At 26.0% G+C, this 20,018-nt stretch overlaps 5 protein-coding genes across 10 annotated transcripts; 3 read left to right on the top strand and 2 right to left on the bottom strand.

Moving 5' to 3' along the window:
- The first annotated feature begins 103 nt into the window (after positions 1–103).
- Positions 104–4,015, top strand: LOC124947168 (nuclear matrix constituent protein 1a-like). 2 transcript variants are annotated; one of them, XM_047488954.1, is made up of 7 exons: positions 143–229; positions 416–443; positions 664–1,002; positions 1,084–1,341; positions 1,449–1,889; positions 2,022–2,897; positions 3,013–4,015. In XM_047488954.1, exons 3-7 carry the CDS (start codon positions 703–705, stop codon positions 3,178–3,180), a joined length of 2,043 nt encoding a protein of 680 aa, XP_047344910.1. In that variant the 5' UTR covers positions 143–229; positions 416–443; positions 664–702; the 3' UTR covers positions 3,181–4,015. The 2 variants fall into 2 exon arrangements, with proteins under 2 accessions (XP_047344909.1, XP_047344910.1); XM_047488953.1 differs by lacking the exon at positions 416–443 and having other exon boundaries at positions 104–229.
- Positions 4,016–4,604: 589 nt separating this feature from the next.
- Positions 4,605–7,985, top strand: LOC124947169 (5'-AMP-activated protein kinase catalytic subunit alpha-2). The gene is made up of 10 exons (XM_047488956.1): positions 4,605–5,025; positions 5,328–5,545; positions 5,632–5,773; positions 5,849–6,087; positions 6,198–6,404; positions 6,472–6,577; positions 6,740–7,074; positions 7,167–7,321; positions 7,393–7,555; positions 7,619–7,985. The coding sequence occupies exons 2-10, from the start codon at positions 5,443–5,445 to the stop codon at positions 7,708–7,710; spliced, it is 1,542 nt and encodes a 513-aa protein (XP_047344912.1). The 5' UTR covers positions 4,605–5,025; positions 5,328–5,442; the 3' UTR covers positions 7,711–7,985.
- A 2,590-nt stretch (positions 7,986–10,575) lies between these two features.
- On the bottom strand, positions 10,576–12,668 carry LOC124947171 (adapter molecule Crk). 2 transcript variants are annotated; one of them, XM_047488959.1, is made up of 4 exons: positions 12,088–12,668; positions 11,416–11,771; positions 10,979–11,334; positions 10,576–10,890 (listed from the first exon to the last, which is right to left on the bottom strand). In XM_047488959.1, the coding sequence occupies exons 1-4, from the start codon at positions 12,120–12,122 to the stop codon at positions 10,813–10,815; spliced, it is 825 nt and encodes a 274-aa protein (XP_047344915.1). In that variant the 5' UTR covers positions 12,123–12,668; the 3' UTR covers positions 10,576–10,812. The 2 variants fall into 2 exon arrangements, with proteins under 2 accessions (XP_047344915.1, XP_047344914.1); XM_047488958.1 differs by having other exon boundaries at positions 10,576–11,334; positions 12,088–12,666.
- A 723-nt stretch (positions 12,669–13,391) lies between these two features.
- Positions 13,392–16,825, top strand: LOC124947005 (protein VAC14 homolog). Of its 3 annotated transcripts, none has more exons than XM_047488560.1 (7): positions 13,392–14,119; positions 14,186–14,567; positions 14,650–15,238; positions 15,363–15,765; positions 15,907–15,934; positions 16,023–16,308; positions 16,401–16,825. In XM_047488560.1, exons 1-7 carry the CDS (start codon positions 14,016–14,018, stop codon positions 16,700–16,702), a joined length of 2,094 nt encoding a protein of 697 aa, XP_047344516.1. In that variant the 5' UTR covers positions 13,392–14,015; the 3' UTR covers positions 16,703–16,825. The 3 variants fall into 3 exon arrangements, with proteins under 3 accessions (XP_047344516.1, XP_047344514.1, XP_047344515.1); XM_047488559.1 differs by having other exon boundaries at positions 13,394–14,119; positions 15,363–15,934; positions 16,023–16,141; positions 16,229–16,308; XM_047488558.1 differs by having other exon boundaries at positions 13,393–14,119; positions 15,363–15,934.
- A 254-nt stretch (positions 16,826–17,079) lies between these two features.
- On the bottom strand, positions 17,080–20,008 carry LOC124947006 (serine/threonine-protein kinase TBK1). 2 transcript variants are annotated; one of them, XM_047488561.1, is made up of 5 exons: positions 19,909–20,008; positions 19,307–19,817; positions 18,013–19,186; positions 17,751–17,952; positions 17,080–17,678 (listed from the first exon to the last, which is right to left on the bottom strand). In XM_047488561.1, the coding sequence occupies exons 2-5, from the start codon at positions 19,728–19,730 to the stop codon at positions 17,244–17,246; spliced, it is 2,235 nt and encodes a 744-aa protein (XP_047344517.1). In that variant the 5' UTR covers positions 19,731–19,817; positions 19,909–20,008; the 3' UTR covers positions 17,080–17,243. The 2 variants fall into 2 exon arrangements, with proteins under 2 accessions (XP_047344517.1, XP_047344518.1); XM_047488562.1 differs by lacking the exon at positions 19,909–20,008 and having other exon boundaries at positions 19,307–19,450; positions 19,551–19,686.
- Between the last annotated feature and the right edge of the window lie 10 nt (positions 20,009–20,018).

Genomic DNA, 20,018 nt, shown 5'->3' with positions numbered 1-20,018 from the left:
AAAATCACGAAAATATACGGTAGATGCTTGTAAACATCAATCGATGAAAAATACGTATCAGCCTTAAGGATTGTGATTCACTATATATAGAAATTATATCTCTATATTCACTACCTATTTAGAGACCATGCGTATACCATCTCTCAACTTTCTTTAACAATGATTCTACAAATGACTGTCATTGATAATAGTCAGACATATTTGTAGGAAGCTGTATTTTGTTTTGCTTGTACGTAAATATAAATGCTTTTTAAAAATTGTACTTGATAAAACAAAATTTTAGTAATCATATTTTTTATAATAATGGTATAATTGTAATCATCAATTTAATTATTAAGTTCCTTCGAGTTAAGTTGTACGGTTATATATTGTTATATTGTGTCATATTTATTCTAAGAAATCTTATATATTATAGATTTTAGAGATAAGAAGTAGTTATTCAGGTATAGATTCTAATTATTATATATTACTTTATAAATCTTAATTACTAATAATTTCATGCTATTTTCATTTGTTATATTATATTATTCTTTATATATAGGTTTGATTTTTTTTATTTCTACATATACTGTTTGATAATATAATTCTAATTGATAATATATTACTTTATGTATGGATCATTATGATTTCATTTAATAATTTTCATCTTAAACAAATTTACAGCTTTTTGTAATGTAATTGGATACATTTAGTGATCGAAATATGGATTCACAAGAACAGCATTCATCTGATTTCATTAATGTTAGTCATAAATCAAATTCGTTGTCAAAAAACGACTTTGAAAGTCTTGGTTTTGTTATTGACAATGGCAAGCCCAGATTTAAATTGGATGAGCCTGTATCTACAAATTTTCTTCCAAATATCGAATTGACGAAGTCAGAGGATTCTCTTGATGACAGCGACACATTATCTTTTGTCATACTAGGAAAGAAATCGTTAGATTCTATACAAGCATCGTCTTTAGCAACATACTCCGATATTCAACAAAAATGCATGTCAATTGTAAGATATGAATGCTGAGAATTAATTTATTATGTAAGAAGTAATATGTGTCATAAATTATTAATATTTAATATTTTGTAGGATTATAATTCAATAATATCATCTTTAAATTCTTCTGAAATACAACAAAAGTTAGCAGAATTGTTACAGGAGAATGTCAAATTAAAAGAAACATTAAAACAAAATACTATAGCTATGAAACAACAATTTAATACTTTAGTAACATGGCAAGAAGAGGTAATGAATGTTCACAAAAATCATAAGCAAAAGTTTAAAGAAACCAGACAATTGATCAATGTTCTTAAACAAGAGAATGCTGAATTGAAATTAAAACTTTGTGTAAGTTAATTAAAAATTATAGAAGAATCAAAAAATAACTAAAATAAATTAATAGATTTATTCTATTCTAATGTCTTAAATTAATAAATATTAAACACTTTATACAGGTTATAAATATAGATGACACGATGGTTGGCAATACAAAGGAATTTAGTAATTCAATTCATTTAAATCAGTTGCAAAAGAAAATATCCTCTTTGACGGATGAACTATGTAATTTTAAATCCAATTGTGCAAAATTATCTGAAGATGCTGAAAAATATATCAGTTTACCAAGTATGACGAATATGCAATTGAAAGAAACTAGTTACAAAACAGAAGAGCAAAATCTTAAAGCAAAAGAACTTGAAGAGCAAGAACTTAAAATAAATGAACCTGAAGAGCAAAATCTTAAAAGAAATGAACCTGAAGAGCAAAATCTTAAAAGAAATGAACCTGAAGAGCAAAATCTTGAAAAAAATAAACCTGAAATAGGTGGTAATACAGATCAAGTTCAAGTTAACGAAATAAGTCAGCTTAATAATTCGCTCAAAGATGAAATAAAATCGGTAAGGAAGTTTAATAATTTCCTTATATATTAATATATATATATATATATATATATATATTAATATATGATTTGTTTAGATCTTTTTTCTTTTCAATATATTTTCCATTAATAATATAAACCTTTTTTCTAGCTACATTGTTCCATAAATCTTAATATGGCACAAATATCAGATCACATAATATCTCCACAAAGTCATTACTTTACACAAAGTATAAAACAATATGGAGAAATGTTACAGGAAATGACTGATTGTTTCATTGCACAAATTGCTCGGTATTCTGCTGTACAAAAATGTATAAAGGAATGTATAAATATATTAGATGCTTGTAAAACTATAAAATTACCTGAACATTGTGATACAGTTGAAGAAAATTGGTCACTACAACTTGAGCAGCTACAAATTTACAAAGATAAGTTATCAATCTATCAGAAAACGTTATATGAAGAACAATTAAAATTAATAATCGATAGACAAAGTTTTATTAAGATTCAGAACCAATTTCAGAAAGTATTTTCAGATTATAATTCCATTTTGTATGAATTACAAATAATATCAGAAGAGAACATTAGATTAAATATATTGAAAGATAGTATCTCTAAGGAAAGTTCACAAAAAATAACTGAATTAGAGAAACATAAAAATGAAAATGAACAAAAATTCAATGATATTAAAACTATTTTAGAGCAAGAAAGAGAAAGTTGGAGCGAACAAAAAAAGTTATTTGATAATCTTAGAAAAACTTTAAATATGGAATACAAACGCTTAATTGATCAGAAAGAAATGCTCTTTAGTTTACACCAGGAAAAAGCATTAGTGGATAAACAATGCCAATTACATAAGAGTAATGAAGAACTTTTACAAGCAGAAAAAGAAACATTGGAACAAAAATGTAAACAATTAATTGTTGATGCAGATACTTTACGTATTCAATTAGAAGAGAAAGAAAATGCTCTTATACAACTTGGTTTGATTAAAAAAGAACTAGATAAAGAACTAATGCAACAAGTAAGTGAATTTTACTTTTATTTTTTATATATTTAATTATATTATACGATTAAAATGTTAGCAAATATAAGATATCATTCATACATAATCATTCGTATTTTCATATTGAATACAGAAAAATGAAATAGAGCTTCTAAAAATACAAATATTGTATAATGAAGAAGATTTTAATTCAGAGAAGAAAGCTAAAGAGCAATTATTACTTGAAAGAAATCAACTACAGAAAGAATTAGAAAATGCTTATAAGAAAACGGAACATTCATATTATCGAGATTTAGAATAAAAGTCAACTTTTGCAAGAAAAAGAAATTTCTTTTATATTTTAATGAAAAAAAGCAAGTATTTTAATTTAATATTAATCTATATCATGCCATAAATCTATTAATTATGCTGTTTATAGCATAAATTTTAAATTCATAAATATATACAATCAATAAATATTATGTTTAAAATATTCAATTAGATTTGGGTTTCACTTTATTCATAAATTATTAATAAAAATAATAGATTTATGTCATAAATAATACTATTTTAGTATTTATAGGTCACACATTTTTTCCTAAGCTTTTAATAATTTGTACATTTCTTTCAAAATTTATAATTAATTAATACAAGAAAAATTTTAATTATATATTAATTCATGCAGATTAACAATAAAATAAAAATTCTTTCTTTTATATAATTTATTTAATATCTTTCCTTATCTAATATCCAGTATGTGATAAGTAAAGGATAATATATTATCATACAAGATAAGTTTGATTTGTTTAAAACATAATAACCTAATATCATTATATCTTTATTTTATTATTTATTTTTTTGTACAATATTGATACTTATATAATTTTAGATAATAAAATAATATATATACAAACTGTGTGCGTGTGTATTTATGTGTATGTGTTTGTGTATGTGCATATTTAATTGTTATTTAAGATTACATAGACATGAGAAATTATTTTTTTATTTTACATATTAGTCTTATGAAATCCTAAATAGTGCAAAGACAAAGAAATATATACATAAAAAAAAAATAAAATAATATATATTTTTCTTTTACACTATATTTAAGAACACAATGATAAATATGCTGTAAACAAAATATCAATGTAAACTATGAATTAAAGATATATGGTATTATATTGTGTTTGTATGTAGCATATTTTATTACTTATTGTATACTTATAAAGTAATAAAAGAATCTTCATTGAAAATATAGAATACATTATTTTCATTCCATATATATTAAATTTGTTGCTGTTTCTCTTTCTCTCTCTCTCTCTCTCTCTCACTCTGTTTTTCTCTTTCTCTCTCTCTCTCTCTCTCTCTCTCACTCTGTTTTTCTCTTTCTCTCTCTCTCTCTCTCTCTCTCCTTATGTGTGCGTGTTATGTTCATGCGCGCGCGCGTGTATGTATGTATTAAATTACATAAAGATTTTTTTTTTATATAACACTTTGCAAAGTTTAGTTGCACGTAAGCAATTAAAACTAAGTTCGTAAAAATATTTGATTAGATAATCTTATACAAAGTAAAAATAATTCGTAAAATAAATATTATTCTAGCACTTACGATAGCATAAGTACAGTATAATAACGTGGAAAAATAATGCTGAATAGCGCCATAGTATATTTCATGTTGGTAGGAAATATACATATATATACGTGCATACATATGTGCGCGCGTGCGTTGTGCAAAATGCATTTTCATAACGTAAAGTAAAGCATTACGTGACCAATAGAATATCGATAGCTTTGAAAATACAACGTGCGGTAGCGCACTGTTCAGTGTTAAATTTTCCGTCATTTTTATTTCTTTTTAAAAATATTTTCGAACAAATAAGACGTTGCAAACATTGTTCAATTGTGTATATATATATATATTATTATTATTATTATTATTATTATTATTATTTTTCTTTTCTTTTTTCTTTAATATATTTTTCTGATAGATACACCTCTTATATGATACATTTACGATAAGAATTTCTAACAATTCATTGTTTTTGTTGTTTCGTCAGTTTTCATTTTACACAACGATACTTCGTACATCTTCCGCAAATGTATTATTAATGTATTCGTGATATCTATTATTTTTTCTCATCCTTGCAATTTAGTTTATAAAGATCGAGTAAGTACATCATAATATATATATATCAATGATATATATCAATATTTTATTTTATTTATCTTTTCATCATTTAAAGTAAATTTATTTCACTTGTTTACTATATATATATATATATATATATATATATATATATATATATATATAAATTTTTTTTTATAATTTAATTCCAAAATAATATATTTACTTTTTTCCACCTTATATATTCTGTATAAAAGAGCCTTATTACAAATTATGATACTTGTTTTACATGCTAATTCTTTTTATTTTTACAAATTATTAAATACAGATATATATTTTTATAGGAAAGAAATGAATAAGAGAAATTAAAAAAAATTCTATAAAATAATGTGACTTATCCATTGTTTTTAGAAAAAAAAAATTATTGTCATCAATTCTTCCTATGTAGAATAATTTAAAATGTCTGAAAAAAGTCAAACTAGTCAACCACAACCTATCGTTAAGATAGGTCATTATACATTAGGACAAACTTTAGGTGTTGGTACATTTGGTAAAGTAAAAAGTATGTATACAGTTAAATCATAATAAAAAGTATGTATATAATTAAATACTTGATATTTATTCAATTGTTTTATAAAATTCTTTCAGTTGGTGAACATGTTTTAACAAAGCATAAAGTTGCAGTAAAAATTCTAAATCGGCAAAAAATTAAAAGTTTGGATGTAGTGGGTAAAATAAGACGGGAGATACAAAATTTGAAATTATTTAGGCACCCTCATATTATTAAATTGTAAGAAGAAGAATTCACTTCTTGTATTCCATTACTTGAAACTATTACATGTCTTTTATTACTTGCAATATACAGATATCAAGTCATAAGTACACCAACAGATATATTTATGATTATGGAATATGTCTCTGGAGGGGAGTTATTTGATTATATTGTAAAACATGGAAAACTGAAGGAGCATGAAGCACGAAGATTTTTTCAACAAATTATTTCTGGCGTTGACTATTGTCACAGACACATGATAGTTCATCGTGACTTAAAGCCAGAAAATCTTCTTTTAGATCATAATCTTCATGTGAAGATAGCAGATTTTGGTATATTTTCCTTTGTAATTTCAGTTTATGTTGATAATTATTATATTAACAGGAAGTATTCTGGATGAATAATTGAGAAAGTATATCATATATAATTTAAATAAATTTAGGTCTATCAAATATGATGATGGATGGAGAATTTCTACGTACGTCATGTGGTTCACCAAATTATGCTGCGCCTGAAGTAATATCTGGAAAATTATATGCTGGTCCTGAAGTAGATATTTGGTCATGCGGAGTTATATTATATGCTTTACTTTGTGGTACATTACCATTTGATGATGAACATGTGCCTACATTATTTCGTAAAATAAAATGTATGTATCATATATTTACCATAATTTTAATTTCTTAAAAATCAAATGTCAAACATTTCTTTTATAGCTGGAATTTTTCCTATTCCGGAATACTTAAATAAAAGTGTTGTTAGTCTACTATGCCATATGCTTCAGGTTGATCCTATGAAAAGGGCTACAATTGAAGATATAAAGTATACATTTTTTTCAAGAAATAATTATTTTTTTATAAAAGATATAATATTGATATATATATATATATATATATATATATATATATATATATATATATATATATGTATATATATATATAATATAAATGGCAAACTCTAATGAGATAAATATCTTAATTACAGGAAACATGAATGGTTTCAAAAAGATTTGCCGTCATATTTATTTCCATCGCCTGTAGAACAAGATTCTTCTGTGATTGATATAGATGCCATTAATGAAGTTTGCGAAAAGTTTAATGTGAAGGAAGCAGAAGTTCATTCTGCCTTACTTGGTGGTGATCCACATGATCAACTGGCAATTGCTTATCATTTGATTATTGATAATAAAAGAATTGCCGATGAAGCTGCTAAAGCAGAATTAAAAGACTTTTATGTGGCATCAAGTCCACCACCAGTTACATTTAGTCCAAGTGATGCTAATAGCAGTCCGCTAAGACCTCATCCAGAAAGAATTGCTCGTGAGTAAAGAATGTTATTATGATATTTTATAATTTATATTAAAATTAAAGAATTATTATAATACTATATTAATTAAATTTTTTAAATGTAGCATTAAGACAATCCTCGCAAAGTTCATCCGCATCAATGCAAGGAAGTAGAGGTACACCAGTGAAACGAGCAAAATGGCATTTAGGAATAAGATCACAGTCCAAACCAAATGATATCATGAACGAAGTTTACCGTGCAATGAAGGCACTTAATTTTGTAAGAATTATTTTGATACAATACAATTTCCTTATTTATATCTTTAAATTAATTAAATAATATTTATTTAGGAATGGAAAATAATAAATGCATACAGTGTTAAAGTTAGACAGAAAAATAAATTAACTAGCAGATATAGTAAAATGTCGTTACAGCTTTATCAAGTTGATTGTAAGAGTTATCTGTTAGATTTTAAATCTTTATCCAGTGAAGAAACAGAAGATATTAGCAGAGGTATACGAAATTAAATTGATTGCGGCTTTATCAATGAGCATTGTTAATGTATTTAAATTTTAGATCCCTCTTTGCCACCACCTCAAGCAACTGGCCATCATACTATGGAATTTTTTGAAATGTGTGCTGCATTAATTACACAATTAGCACGGTAAAGTGACTTCTGTTACATATATTTTACATTATTTTAAATATTGGTAAAATATCTTCTGTAACTGCTAAAAAATTATTATAAAATAATGAAATTTCTGTACGAGATATATGTGTATAGTGAGAAATGGATAGCCCCTTTATTCTATTATATATATCAGTATTTTAAAATCTTTGTGAGAGGTCATCAAATTTTGTTTAGTTTAATACTATATTTGATTAATGATGATATTTTTATGTAATTTCGTAATATTGTAAATATCAATTTTATTGTCTACAATTAGAAACAAAGTTATCGTGTTATTGACCATCCAGTACTTTTAAAATGAAAAAATCAAATATCGATTAATTTTAAATTATAATCAATATGACATTTATAACATTTAATTTAATTTAATTTAATTTAATTTAATTTAATTTAATTTAATTTAATTTAATTTAATTTAATTTAATATAAATATGGTAATATAAAAAAGAAATTTTATTGTCTGATGTAACTGTCATTTATTGATATATGCAATGATGGAATAATACATTATAAATTTTATGTTATTGCGCTATTACTTACCTACCTCATACAGCATTAATCTATCAGTACATTCGTTTGCTAATAAAAATTTAATTTATTATGAACAAAAATTAAATATGTTTGTGCACGTTTAGAAAAATATACATTATTATATCTTATCATATCTCAATTGTTTTATTTAGGTCATCGGTTACTAGATATAGATCATCATTTATAAACGAAGTTTTGCATAAATTGATTACTGTAATTAATAATGCAATATGAGATAAAATCTTAGAAAAACAGAAGAACTCTATGAAAGATCTTTAAATTGTAAAATTATATAATCTATATATATATATATATATATAGATATATTTTTGGACACACAAGGGTGTTTAAAAACATAAATGTTAACATGTATATATGTATGTATAATAACTTAAAACGAAAATACACGTTAAGCACCGTGTTAAATTAAAATTATGATGATTAAAAATAAAATTTGTACACAATGGCACATTTTACTTATTTCAATTTATACATTTATATTTTCATGATCATGATGCTGCCTGAAAAAAGTGCTCAGTGCGTCCTGATTTAGTTACTAATTTTTAGTACTTAATTAAACTAAATTAATATAAAATATATATATATATATATATATATATATATATATATATATATATATACACACAATTAATATATGTTATAGTAGATTATCTGATGTTATATTAATATTAAGCGAGGCTCCTCAGTATCCAGCTGTAGAGTCTATGTTGACGCATTCATACGCCCATTCATACCATATATAAACGCATATTTCTCGGTAACAATAATTTCCGCATTATAGGCGGTAGTTCGTGTGAATAATACCACAGGAATTTCGATTCGCATGACCCTTTTTTTTCTACTTACAGCAAAGTGGGTGAAAGTTTTATTTAATTCGAAATAAAAATGTTGTCTACATTATAATGCCACGTAAAGTAAAATGCTATTAGAAATGTTCCCTTGAGATACGATAAATAAAATATCATCGAATCGATTTTTTTTTCTTTTTTTTTTTGTGCTCAAAATGTTCTCATACACATAAATTTCGCGTGTAGATATAATATATTTGCAATATTATTTATTTTTTAATACTGTAAATGTTTTTAGGAAGAACATGTTTACTTATTGTATGATGATGGAAATATCAAATGCTTTCAAGAAAAAAAATTTTGTATAATACGTTGTGCATATTTTACAGTATAAATTGTTGCAATCTTTAAAAGTAAATCATATTTTTTATAACTAGGAACTTTTAAGTTTTGAGATATATCAAAAGCAAATATTACAGTAATAACATAAAGGCCTACACAAATTCACATATAAAAGATTTGATATATAATATATATATATATTTATATATATATTTATAATGCAATTTGTAATGCAATTCATTTTTCCATCATTAAATACATTTTTTATTAGTGTATCATTTTTTGAGAACACGATCTATGACTAATAGTAAGCAGTGTACAATGCATGTACCAACACAAAGATATTTTGGATGCCTCTAAATAAACTTTTATAATTAAACAATTGAGCGCATAAAGTATATAATAAAAAATCTTCTATTATCTATACATAATATTATTTATACATAAATTCTATTCTTTTTAACATTCTTTTAAATATCATAAGAAAAAATCGTATAATGCTGATATCAATTTTCAGTTTTTGTCAAAAGTTCATTTTATACTACGTATATTAATTTCGTTTAAATATTTGATTGTGATTCACGTTAATAAGATTTAATAGAATAATAAAATATTTCTGTAAAATAGCTCTACAATAGTCATCAAACGACTAGAAAATACTTCTATACATTAAATGTAATCATTTATGGAAAAACTTAGATATTAACATAAGAGAAGTATAACTTAGTAATATAGATACATTTTATTTCATATAAACCAGTCTAAAAAACAATATAATATGATTCAATAATATACTTTAATTATGAATTTAATATGTAAGCTGTTTTTTATCTAACAGTAGATATAATCTTACTGTAAACTCTTTCCATAACTTATATAAACAATTCTTTTTATTTATTACAGGCCAGCATCAGGCTATTACTTGAATATCTTTTAAGAGCACATGTAAATGTATGTGTAGATAAATGTATGTGTAGATATACATATGTATATGTGAAATTGTATTCATGTATTGAGTTTAAATGGTTTTTTTTTTGTGCTTCAATGGACTTACACTCTACAAACTAACTTTGAAAGATGAAAGTTTTAATTTAATAGAAAGCATATCCATTTATACAGATATGAAGCATATATAAGTTTAATTTTTATCAATTAATAGATTGTTTTAATGTGTAATTTATTCTCCGTGATTCCATTTTTTTCTCTTACAAATATACATACACACACAAACGCGCACTCACGCACATACACACACACACGCGCGCGCACACGCACGCACACATACGTTTTCAACTTAAAAAAAATTAATGTTGTTTTTATGATCATAGAAGTGTAAATCTCTGTATTGGTACATAAAATAGCTGCAATACTAGTAAATTGAGGTGATAAAATGGTCTTCATTGATCACACGTTCTGTACATTATTTTTGGAAGATTTCTGTTAAATTTCTTGATTGTCTTCACCAGTTTCATTATCTACAAATTCTACATGTGTAAATGGAAAATGACCTACTTTGCCATGCAATTCACCTTCCCATTGGCCATTTATATTTGTTTTTGTTACCTTTATCATGTCACCTACTTCTAATTTTAGAGCTGTTTTATCATATGCATTCGGTACTCTTGCTTGTTTCACTTTTGCAAAAGCAGGTAATGTTCTCTGAATATTTGATCTACGTGTAGCAGTACCTGATCCTGTTTCTGAATGAGATACGTGTGATAAAGAAGGAGGAATTGAATTAGAATTAGATGCAGAAGTGTTGCCACCTGTTTCCAATCGTGTATTATTTTCGATACTAGCATGACTGTCCTCTTCATATTTTTGCACATAAGGAACTGGGACAGATCCAGTTTGACCTACACTGTTCCTGGCTGTCCACCACTGCTCTTCATCTTTTGAGATCACAGTAAGAATTTCTCCTATAATATTATTAGACATGTTATATTTTTTATTTATGATTTAACAACAAAGTTAAATAAGAAACTTGGAGATTAATGTACCTTTTCTAAATGGCAAATCATCTGGATCATTACCCTCAAAATCATATTTTGCAATTACTTTTTGAGTTTTTTTCGGTGCAGGTCTAATCAATGGTGTTGTATCAAGGTAATGGAGTTTATAAAATGCCAAAAGATGTGGAATATCAGGAAACATTTGATCACCAATTCGATAACATATTTGATCACCCTGTGGTATCTTATTAATTATATAATGACTAACTTTACTATCTTCTCGAACGCAAAGGACAAAGTCTCCATGGATAGATGTACTATCACGTACTAAAAAAACACCACCTTCTTTTTCTCCCATTAATAAATCAGAAGCATCCTGGCGAGACATAGCGCCGAAGTACCAACTACAAAAAAGAAGTAATAAATTATTGTCAAGATATTATTTAATGCAATAAACACCTATACCATTATTAACATTATCATGTATTTATAATAATAATAATAATATTAATAATAATAATAATAATAATAATAATAATAATAATAATAATAATAATAATAATAATAATGAACTTGTTGTATTTAGACTATCTTTCAATCAAGAAAATTATCATTATGTTTTTAATATATTTTATTAGTTATAAATATTGTGATTATACAGACTATCAAAAATCAAACGTTTGTTTAAAATTATGAAAAATGTTGAGATTTCAGACATACCTGGATTTATCATATTGATCAAAGGTACCAGCCATTGTTTTTTATTGTAATTGTACTATTGTACCAACGAATAATCTTAATTACTATTTAATTGTAATACATTGCAAAGAGTATCACTTAGAGCGTCACATAAAATCATGCATAGCAGAAAATTACACACAATTTAGTGATTCAGTCATATAATTTTACGAATGATATCAGTGTGCGAATTAAAAGAAAATCTAATTATCGAATATATATATCTTCAAAGAAAATTAACAATTTTGTTAATAAGTTTGACACTTATTTATAAGAAAATTACTTCGTTATAAAATATTTTCCATATGAATTCGTACAACACAGAAATGTCACGGACATGTTTAATATGAACATGTTCAGATGTTACACTCAATTACGATATAACTCATTGAGATATTCTGTTGTTTTTTTATGTATGTGTGTTTTTTACACTACTATACAAGCTGTATACCGATATTTTGTGTGTGGAAGAGTAATGCAGGTAAATTATATTGGAATAGCAACCTTAGAAAAAATGGTTGCCACTGTAAGCCATACTTTTCAACCAATTTCTAATGTGACTACATATATACAATGCCGTTCATAGATTGCATGTAATTGACATTCTGTTTGGAATTCTTATACACGACCAATCAAAAAAGTAAGGCTAGTATATAAACCAATTACGACACTAATAAAGAATATAATTTTTATATTGAATATTATATTAATAGAGAAATTTTACAATTTTTAAAGTAATAAAAAAAAAATAAATATTCATTGCCAATTGTATTAATTTAAGAAAATAATCTTATTTCATCATTATAATTATCATTAAACAAAGTTACAGTTAATTTGTTGATTTGGTAGCACTGTGAGATAAAAGGTACCAACGATTGTAACGCGCGATATTCGAACGAACATATTGATATTTGTTGAAAAGTTTTATAATCAAGGCTATTCATTACCCTTTGTTTTATAATAATTTACATTAGTAAATGAATTCAGATGTAATTATTTATTGATTTTAATGAACAAGGTCTTATTTTAAAAATGAAGATTTAAACGAGGAAATGTTTCTTTTATATTTTTGGATGCAATTTAAATGTGTATGTGTATATGTACAAAAAAAAAAAATGCTCCTTTTTTTCGAGAATAATTTGTACATAAAAAGAAAAATTTTCCAAAAATTTGATGAAACCATCCATTCGCATAAATCTTCGTATTTGAAAGACCTCGTTTATCAATAATATATGCAAGTTTATATACCGATACGATAGACAGATAGTGGGGACAATGTTTCCCTATTGCACTTGTAGTTCATATTTCGTCCATACCAGTTGTTGAAATTACGCCCGTTTCGAAAAGTGATAATTGCCTTAATAATTAGTTTTATTATTATATTTAAGTAAAATAAAAACTTACTAATATTTCTAATTACACATTATATGAAGCAACATTTTTAATGGCTATAACAAGAGGATTTAAATCTCGTTTATGCTTCATTAACAATTGATTGTGAATACGATTTGGAAGTGTGTCATAAAATAGTGTTGACATTTATTCCCCTTTGGACAAGTCCCGTTTTTTAGTCATTATTTTTCTTTTTTCTTTTTCTTTTGTTCTTCGAAAGAAAAGTTTTTTTTTTAATTGTTTTACTTTATTAACGTTGTGAAATTAAAAGTATATTAATTATACAGTAAATTAAATATTTTAGATAGTAATTCCCAAAAAGAAAAAGTTTATTATAATCGGATTACGTTAATTATATCCCTGTATCACTATATCGCCGATATAACTAGTGATAACCTCAAGACACTTCGAGGAAGAAGGTCGAATTTTTTATCATAGAAACTGCCTTTGGTTAAACGACTATAGATTTTTATGAATTTTAATGTTATATTTGATATTATACTAATAAATATTGGGAAATGATGTCAGATCGAGATTATGCACCATTAAGTGCAGCGTGCGTTCGTTCATTAAATGACAAAATTTATGAAAAACGAAAAGCAGCTGCTGTGGAAATAGAAAAGTGAGGTTATATTTACTATACTATTTGTTTTATCCGTATGCTAATGACCGTTTAAATGATTTTTAGAATGGTCAAGGAATTTGCTACACACAATAATACCGTTCAAATTAAAAGATTATTAAAAGTACTTGGTCAGGATTTTGCAACTTCACAAAATCCGCATACAAGAAAAGGGGGTTTAATTGGTCTAGCAGCTATAGCTGTTGGTTTAGGAAAAGATACTGGGCAATATATTGAAGATTTAATACATCCAATAATAGCATGTTTTTCTGATTCTGACTTAAGAGTTAGGTATTATGCTTGCGAGAGCCTTTATAATGTAGTAAAAGTAGCTAGGGGTGCGGTATTACCACAGTTCACAGATATTTTTGCAGCTTTAAGTAAATTAGCATGTGATTCGGAACAAAATATAAAATCCGCTACAGAATTACTTGATAGACTTATGAAGGTAATAATATTTTTTTTATATATATATATATATATCTAGTGCTTTATAATTATATAAATTTCATATATACATTTTATTTTAGGATATTGTAACAGAAAGTGGTCTGTTTGATTTAGTTGGTTTTATGCCACAATTAAGAGAACGTATTTATACTAAAAATACATTTGGTAGACAATTTGTTATAGCATGGGTATCTGTCTTAGATGCTGTACCCAATATGGATTTTATTACATTCTTACCAGAAATACTTGATGGATTATTTAGAATTTTAGAAGATCCAACACCAGAGATTAAAAAGACAACAGATATAGTTCTTGGTGAATTTTTGCGTAATATAAAATCGAATCCAGCAAGAGTAGACTTCTCAGGAATGATTAATATTTTAATTACTCATGCTCAAAGTACTGATGAACTATTGCAGTTAACAGCAATAACTTGGATTAAAGAATTCGTACAGCTTTCTGGTCCGGTTATGTTACCATATATGTCTGGAATACTTGTGGCAGTGTTACCATGCTTAGCATACGATGGAGATACAAGAAAAAATATTAAAGAAACTGCAACTCAAGTTAATACAAATTTAATGAAATTAATAATGATGGAAAATTCAGATGTTTCAAATAAAGTTTTAATAAATGAAAGTAATATTAATTCTGCTAAAAAGTCGAAAGGTATCTTTGCAAAAATATTAATTTTGTTGGTAATTAATGCACTATGAAAATGTTTTTCGTATATACAATCTATATGCAACCAATGATGAAATTTTTTTGAGCTTTAAAAATATTTTCTTTTCAGATGGTAATCAAAATTGTTCTTTGGCTGAAAGTTTAGATCTGTCTAGTTTGGTAGAAGTGCTCATCAAACATTTAATGTATATGTCTGTTCAAACTAAAGTTGCTGTTCTAAAATGGCTTCATCATTTATTTACAAATATTCCACATAAAATGTTTGATCACATAGAAGTATTATTCCCAATTTTAATGAGGTCTTTAAGTGATAATTCAGATGATGTAGTACAACAAACTTTAGTTGTAATGGCTGAAATAATTAGTTCAAAATCTTCAGAAGCAATTACAGTTGATTATCATAATGAAGTGCAAAATAAATATTTTACAAAGTTTATTGTAAATTTATTAAGACTATTTTCAACTGATAGAAATTTATTAGAAGAAAGAGGTGCTTTCATCATAAGAGAATTGTGTGTATTACTTAGTGCTGAAGATATATATAAAACATTAGCAAAAATATTGTTATATGAAGAGAATTTAAGTTTTGCATGTACTATGATACAAACTTTAAATATCATTTTGCTAACAAGTTCTGAATTATTTGATTTAAGAAATAAATTAAAAGACTTGGATTCTTCGGTGAGTATGAGAATAGGATAAATGTTGTTTTAATTAAATATATTTTGTTTCTAATTATGATTTATGCTCAATACAATATTGTATTTAGGAAAGTTGCGATTTATTCCAATGTCTTTATGAATCTTGGTGTCACAATCCAGTTGCAACTGTAGCCTTATGTCTTCTATCACAACTTTATCCCCATGCACTTAACATTATCAAATCATTGTATCCTTCATTATATATTCACTATATATGCAATTTATATTATTTACACAGACACAATAATATTTTTCTTAATTTTATATCATATAGTGAAAATATCGAAGTTACTGTTGAATTTTTGACAGAAATAGATAAATTAGTACAGCTTATTGAATCGCCTATATTTACATGTGAGTAAATTTCAATTTCTTCGATTTAAACGTGTTTAATATATATGTGTAATATTTATATTATTAATGTATGTAATCTATTTTTTTTTAAGATCTGCGTTTGCAGTTATTAAATAGAGAGGATAATATTGACTTAATTTATGTACTGTATGGTTTGTTAATGATACTTCCTCAAAGTGAAGCATATGCAACTTTACAGCGACGACTATCTGCAATTCCTCCAGCAACAAAACCATTGAGTCTTAAAAACAATAAAGTATCCAATAAACAAAAATTAAACTTCATTGAGTTACTATATCATTTTCATGCTGTCCAAGACAAACACAAAGAACATAAACATAAACAAAGATTAACTTCACTAGTTGAAAGGAATACAAATCAAGTTGATGTATAATATTATAACTAATATGATAGAATGTAGAATACATTTAATTGTTAATTTTTAATGTGTATATAAATCTGTTAATTTTTTTATTGAACATATGTATTGATGTAAAAAAATCACTTTTTAAATTCGTTTCAATTGTATTATTATATTATATATTATTATATATACTACTTTTAATTAATTTAAGTTGAAAATAAATAATTCATATATAAAATGTACGTGAAATATGTAAATCGTACTTTTACTGAATCTATGTTAAATTATTTACTGCTTATTTTATATTTGATATTAAATATATTCAGTCTTTTTTTATAACACTGTGTAATATTTTTATAGATTAACAAACATGTTTTTAACATTTTAAACTATTTCGTGCTGTTTTTTTAAATACTTTACATATTAAATATTTCTAATATTTATAAAAGAAATAATTTATAGTTTAAGAAATAATCTTAAAATTAATTTTTATGAAATAATCACAAAAAAGTTTAGAGGTAAAAATAATTGTACATAGTTTCTAAAGTATCATTTCTAAAATATCATAGTTTTAAAGTTCATATTCAGAGTCCTCTGCATCTTCTAATGTATCCATCGTCGATAAATGATCAAGTTGATCTATTAAACGTCCATTATCATAGAGAATTACGGTTATTTGTTCTTGCATATCACAAATTTTTTTCCATTTTTTTGTACTTTCTTCAGCAGGTGTATTTGCTTTTTCATTTGTTTTAAATATCCCAGGAAGTTCATCCAACAAATGTAAAAGACTATCATGTCGTTCTTTGCTTTCTTGAGAAAGTCTATAAGAATAAGACTCCAGAGTGAGTTCATAATTACCTACATCTTTGTCTAAAATTTGAGCTTGTAGAAATACAGTCTGTGCCATTTTATACCAATCAGCAACACATTCAGATCGTTGAGTCATTGCTGGTATACACTCTGTTTCAAGAAGTAATTTTATTCTACGACCTGTTTCCATTACCTATACAAGATATGGAGTAATAATTATTTTGTTTTACTTTATATATTATACTATATTAAATATATTTAATACCTTTATACGTTCTAAAACATGAAATTGTTCATCATTATAAGTAAGACTACGTGTAGCTCTATCTCTTAGCAAGTGCTGCCAGCCATCCCTTAAACGATCAACCAATGTAGCAGCACGTTGACTTGCTTTTGCACTCCATGGGCACCATAGCCCACGTGTACTGTTTTCCCATTCTCCACGTAAACTACCTCCTTGTATATACCTAAGTGAATTATATCAATATAATATAATCCATTAATATAAATATAATAATCTTTTATACCTTTGGTGAAGTTGTGCAACTGCAGGTGCTAGTTCAGTTAATAATTCTTTACTCTTTAAATCTAATTCCTTTTTCCAATTTTTAGGCTCAAAACTGATTTGATTAGCATATTTTTTAAGTACTTGTCTTGTGAAGTTTTCACTTCTTTCTATGGCTATTGAAGTGACTTCTGTTGCTTTTGTAAACTCTTTCAAATGTTGGCACTTGCCTAATACTTTTGTAAGTTCAGTAGCTAAAAGTCCACTGAAAGCTTCTATTGCATTTTGCATTAATTTACTACACAATGATAATTTATCAATTCTGCGTTTACAAACATGTCCAACTGAACATGCTACTTTTGCTTGACTAGCATCATTTTCTACAGAAACTAGATTTGCAAAGACTGGAAATTTAGGTAATTCACTCTCTATTGGTAAAATAACATTATTGTTTTCTTTAGAAAATAACATAACAGGTTTATCAGCATCCATGTTTGGATAACCTTTTCCAGGTGTATATTCCTCAATAATATTAGTAAGGGGCATTTCCCCAAATAAAAGTATCTGAGCATGTGGTGGAATTTCTGTTTGATCTTGAATATAAGCCTGAAGTGCTACAAATTTTTCTTCAGGATGTAGAAAAACTTTTATTAAGCTAGCTCTATGTACATTAAATATATGAATGGGTTTTCTACACAGAGTATCTGTAACTTCTGTGAAAAATCTATCAAAACTCCATATTCTCTGTGGATCAACTTCCAATAAGCCAGCTAATAGAGGAGTTACTATTTTCTTTAAACCATCACTTAATTGACAATTTTGAGGTAATTCTCTACTCCATTCTATAGGACCATTTTCTGAAGTTTGCATACCAGATATAACTCCAGAAGATTTTTTTGTTGTTATGTAAAACATTGTCTCTTTATTTCTACGTCCACCAAATGGCCTAAATGGTAGATTTCCTGTAGCAACATGATACAGAGTTACTCCTATGGACCAAAGGTCAACAGTTGCTCCAAAAGTTTTGCCAACAGGTTTTCGTAAAACTGCTCTTTCATACATGTCTGGATGTAGATATTCCTCAGTACCATAAAGAGAAACAAATTGTTGATCCTCTTGCAATTCCCGTGCAGCTCCAAAATCAGTAAGTTTATAAATTGTACTACCATCATCAGCAATAAATTTCATAATGTTACCTATCAAGAAAACATACATTTAAAAAATATACATCTACAAAATACAATATATGCTTATCAGACAATTATTAATAATATACATAATAATATACATAATATACATAATTTTAAATATCTCACCTGGTTTTAAATCGCGATGTACTAAATTATTATCACGTAAATGTTTCATTCCAGCAGATAAGTGTTCTAAGACTAATAGAAACTCATTTTCAGCAAGACCATAAGTATTTTCTGGATCATCTAAAATATTAAAAAGGCTGCCTCCTGTACAAAGTTCCATTACAATTACTTTTCCACGTCCATCTTGCTCTTCTTCTATGGCTAACAATTTGACAATATTTTCATGTTTAACTTTTTTTAATACTTCAAATTCTCTCATCTGTACATCATGTGGACGCATATGGCTTAGTTGATTAAAAGTTTTTACTGCAACGGGCTCTCCATTGTTTTTATTAACTCCTTGAAACACTGCACCAGTTGCACCTTTGCCTAATACACTGGTTGTGCACCAAACATAATTTGCAGAGCCTCGTAGAAAGGACATAATGGTCTGATCTATTGGATTATTAGTTACACTTTGTAAATCTTTTGATGCATTGGATGACAGATTGTGTGTATCTATTTAAGATTCCTCATGTAAAAGAATATTTTTAATTATTTATTAATTTATTATCTATTTTTTAACTTTACTGTTAAAAATAAAATGACTTATTTATATTTACTAATTTTATATTACATAATTTACAGTATTATATATATCCTTTTTTGTAAATCAAAGTAACATAATCCAACTTAGGTGAAAACATCAAACTTTGTAATCATGACCTATCAA

The sequence above is a fragment of the Vespa velutina genome, chromosome 2 (genome assembly GCF_912470025.1).
Source record: "Vespa velutina chromosome 2, iVesVel2.1, whole genome shotgun sequence".
Lineage (NCBI taxonomy): Eukaryota > Metazoa > Arthropoda > Insecta > Hymenoptera > Vespidae > Vespa > Vespa velutina.
Note: the sequence above shows the minus strand (reverse complement) of the source record. Positions and strands in the feature narration are given on the sequence as shown.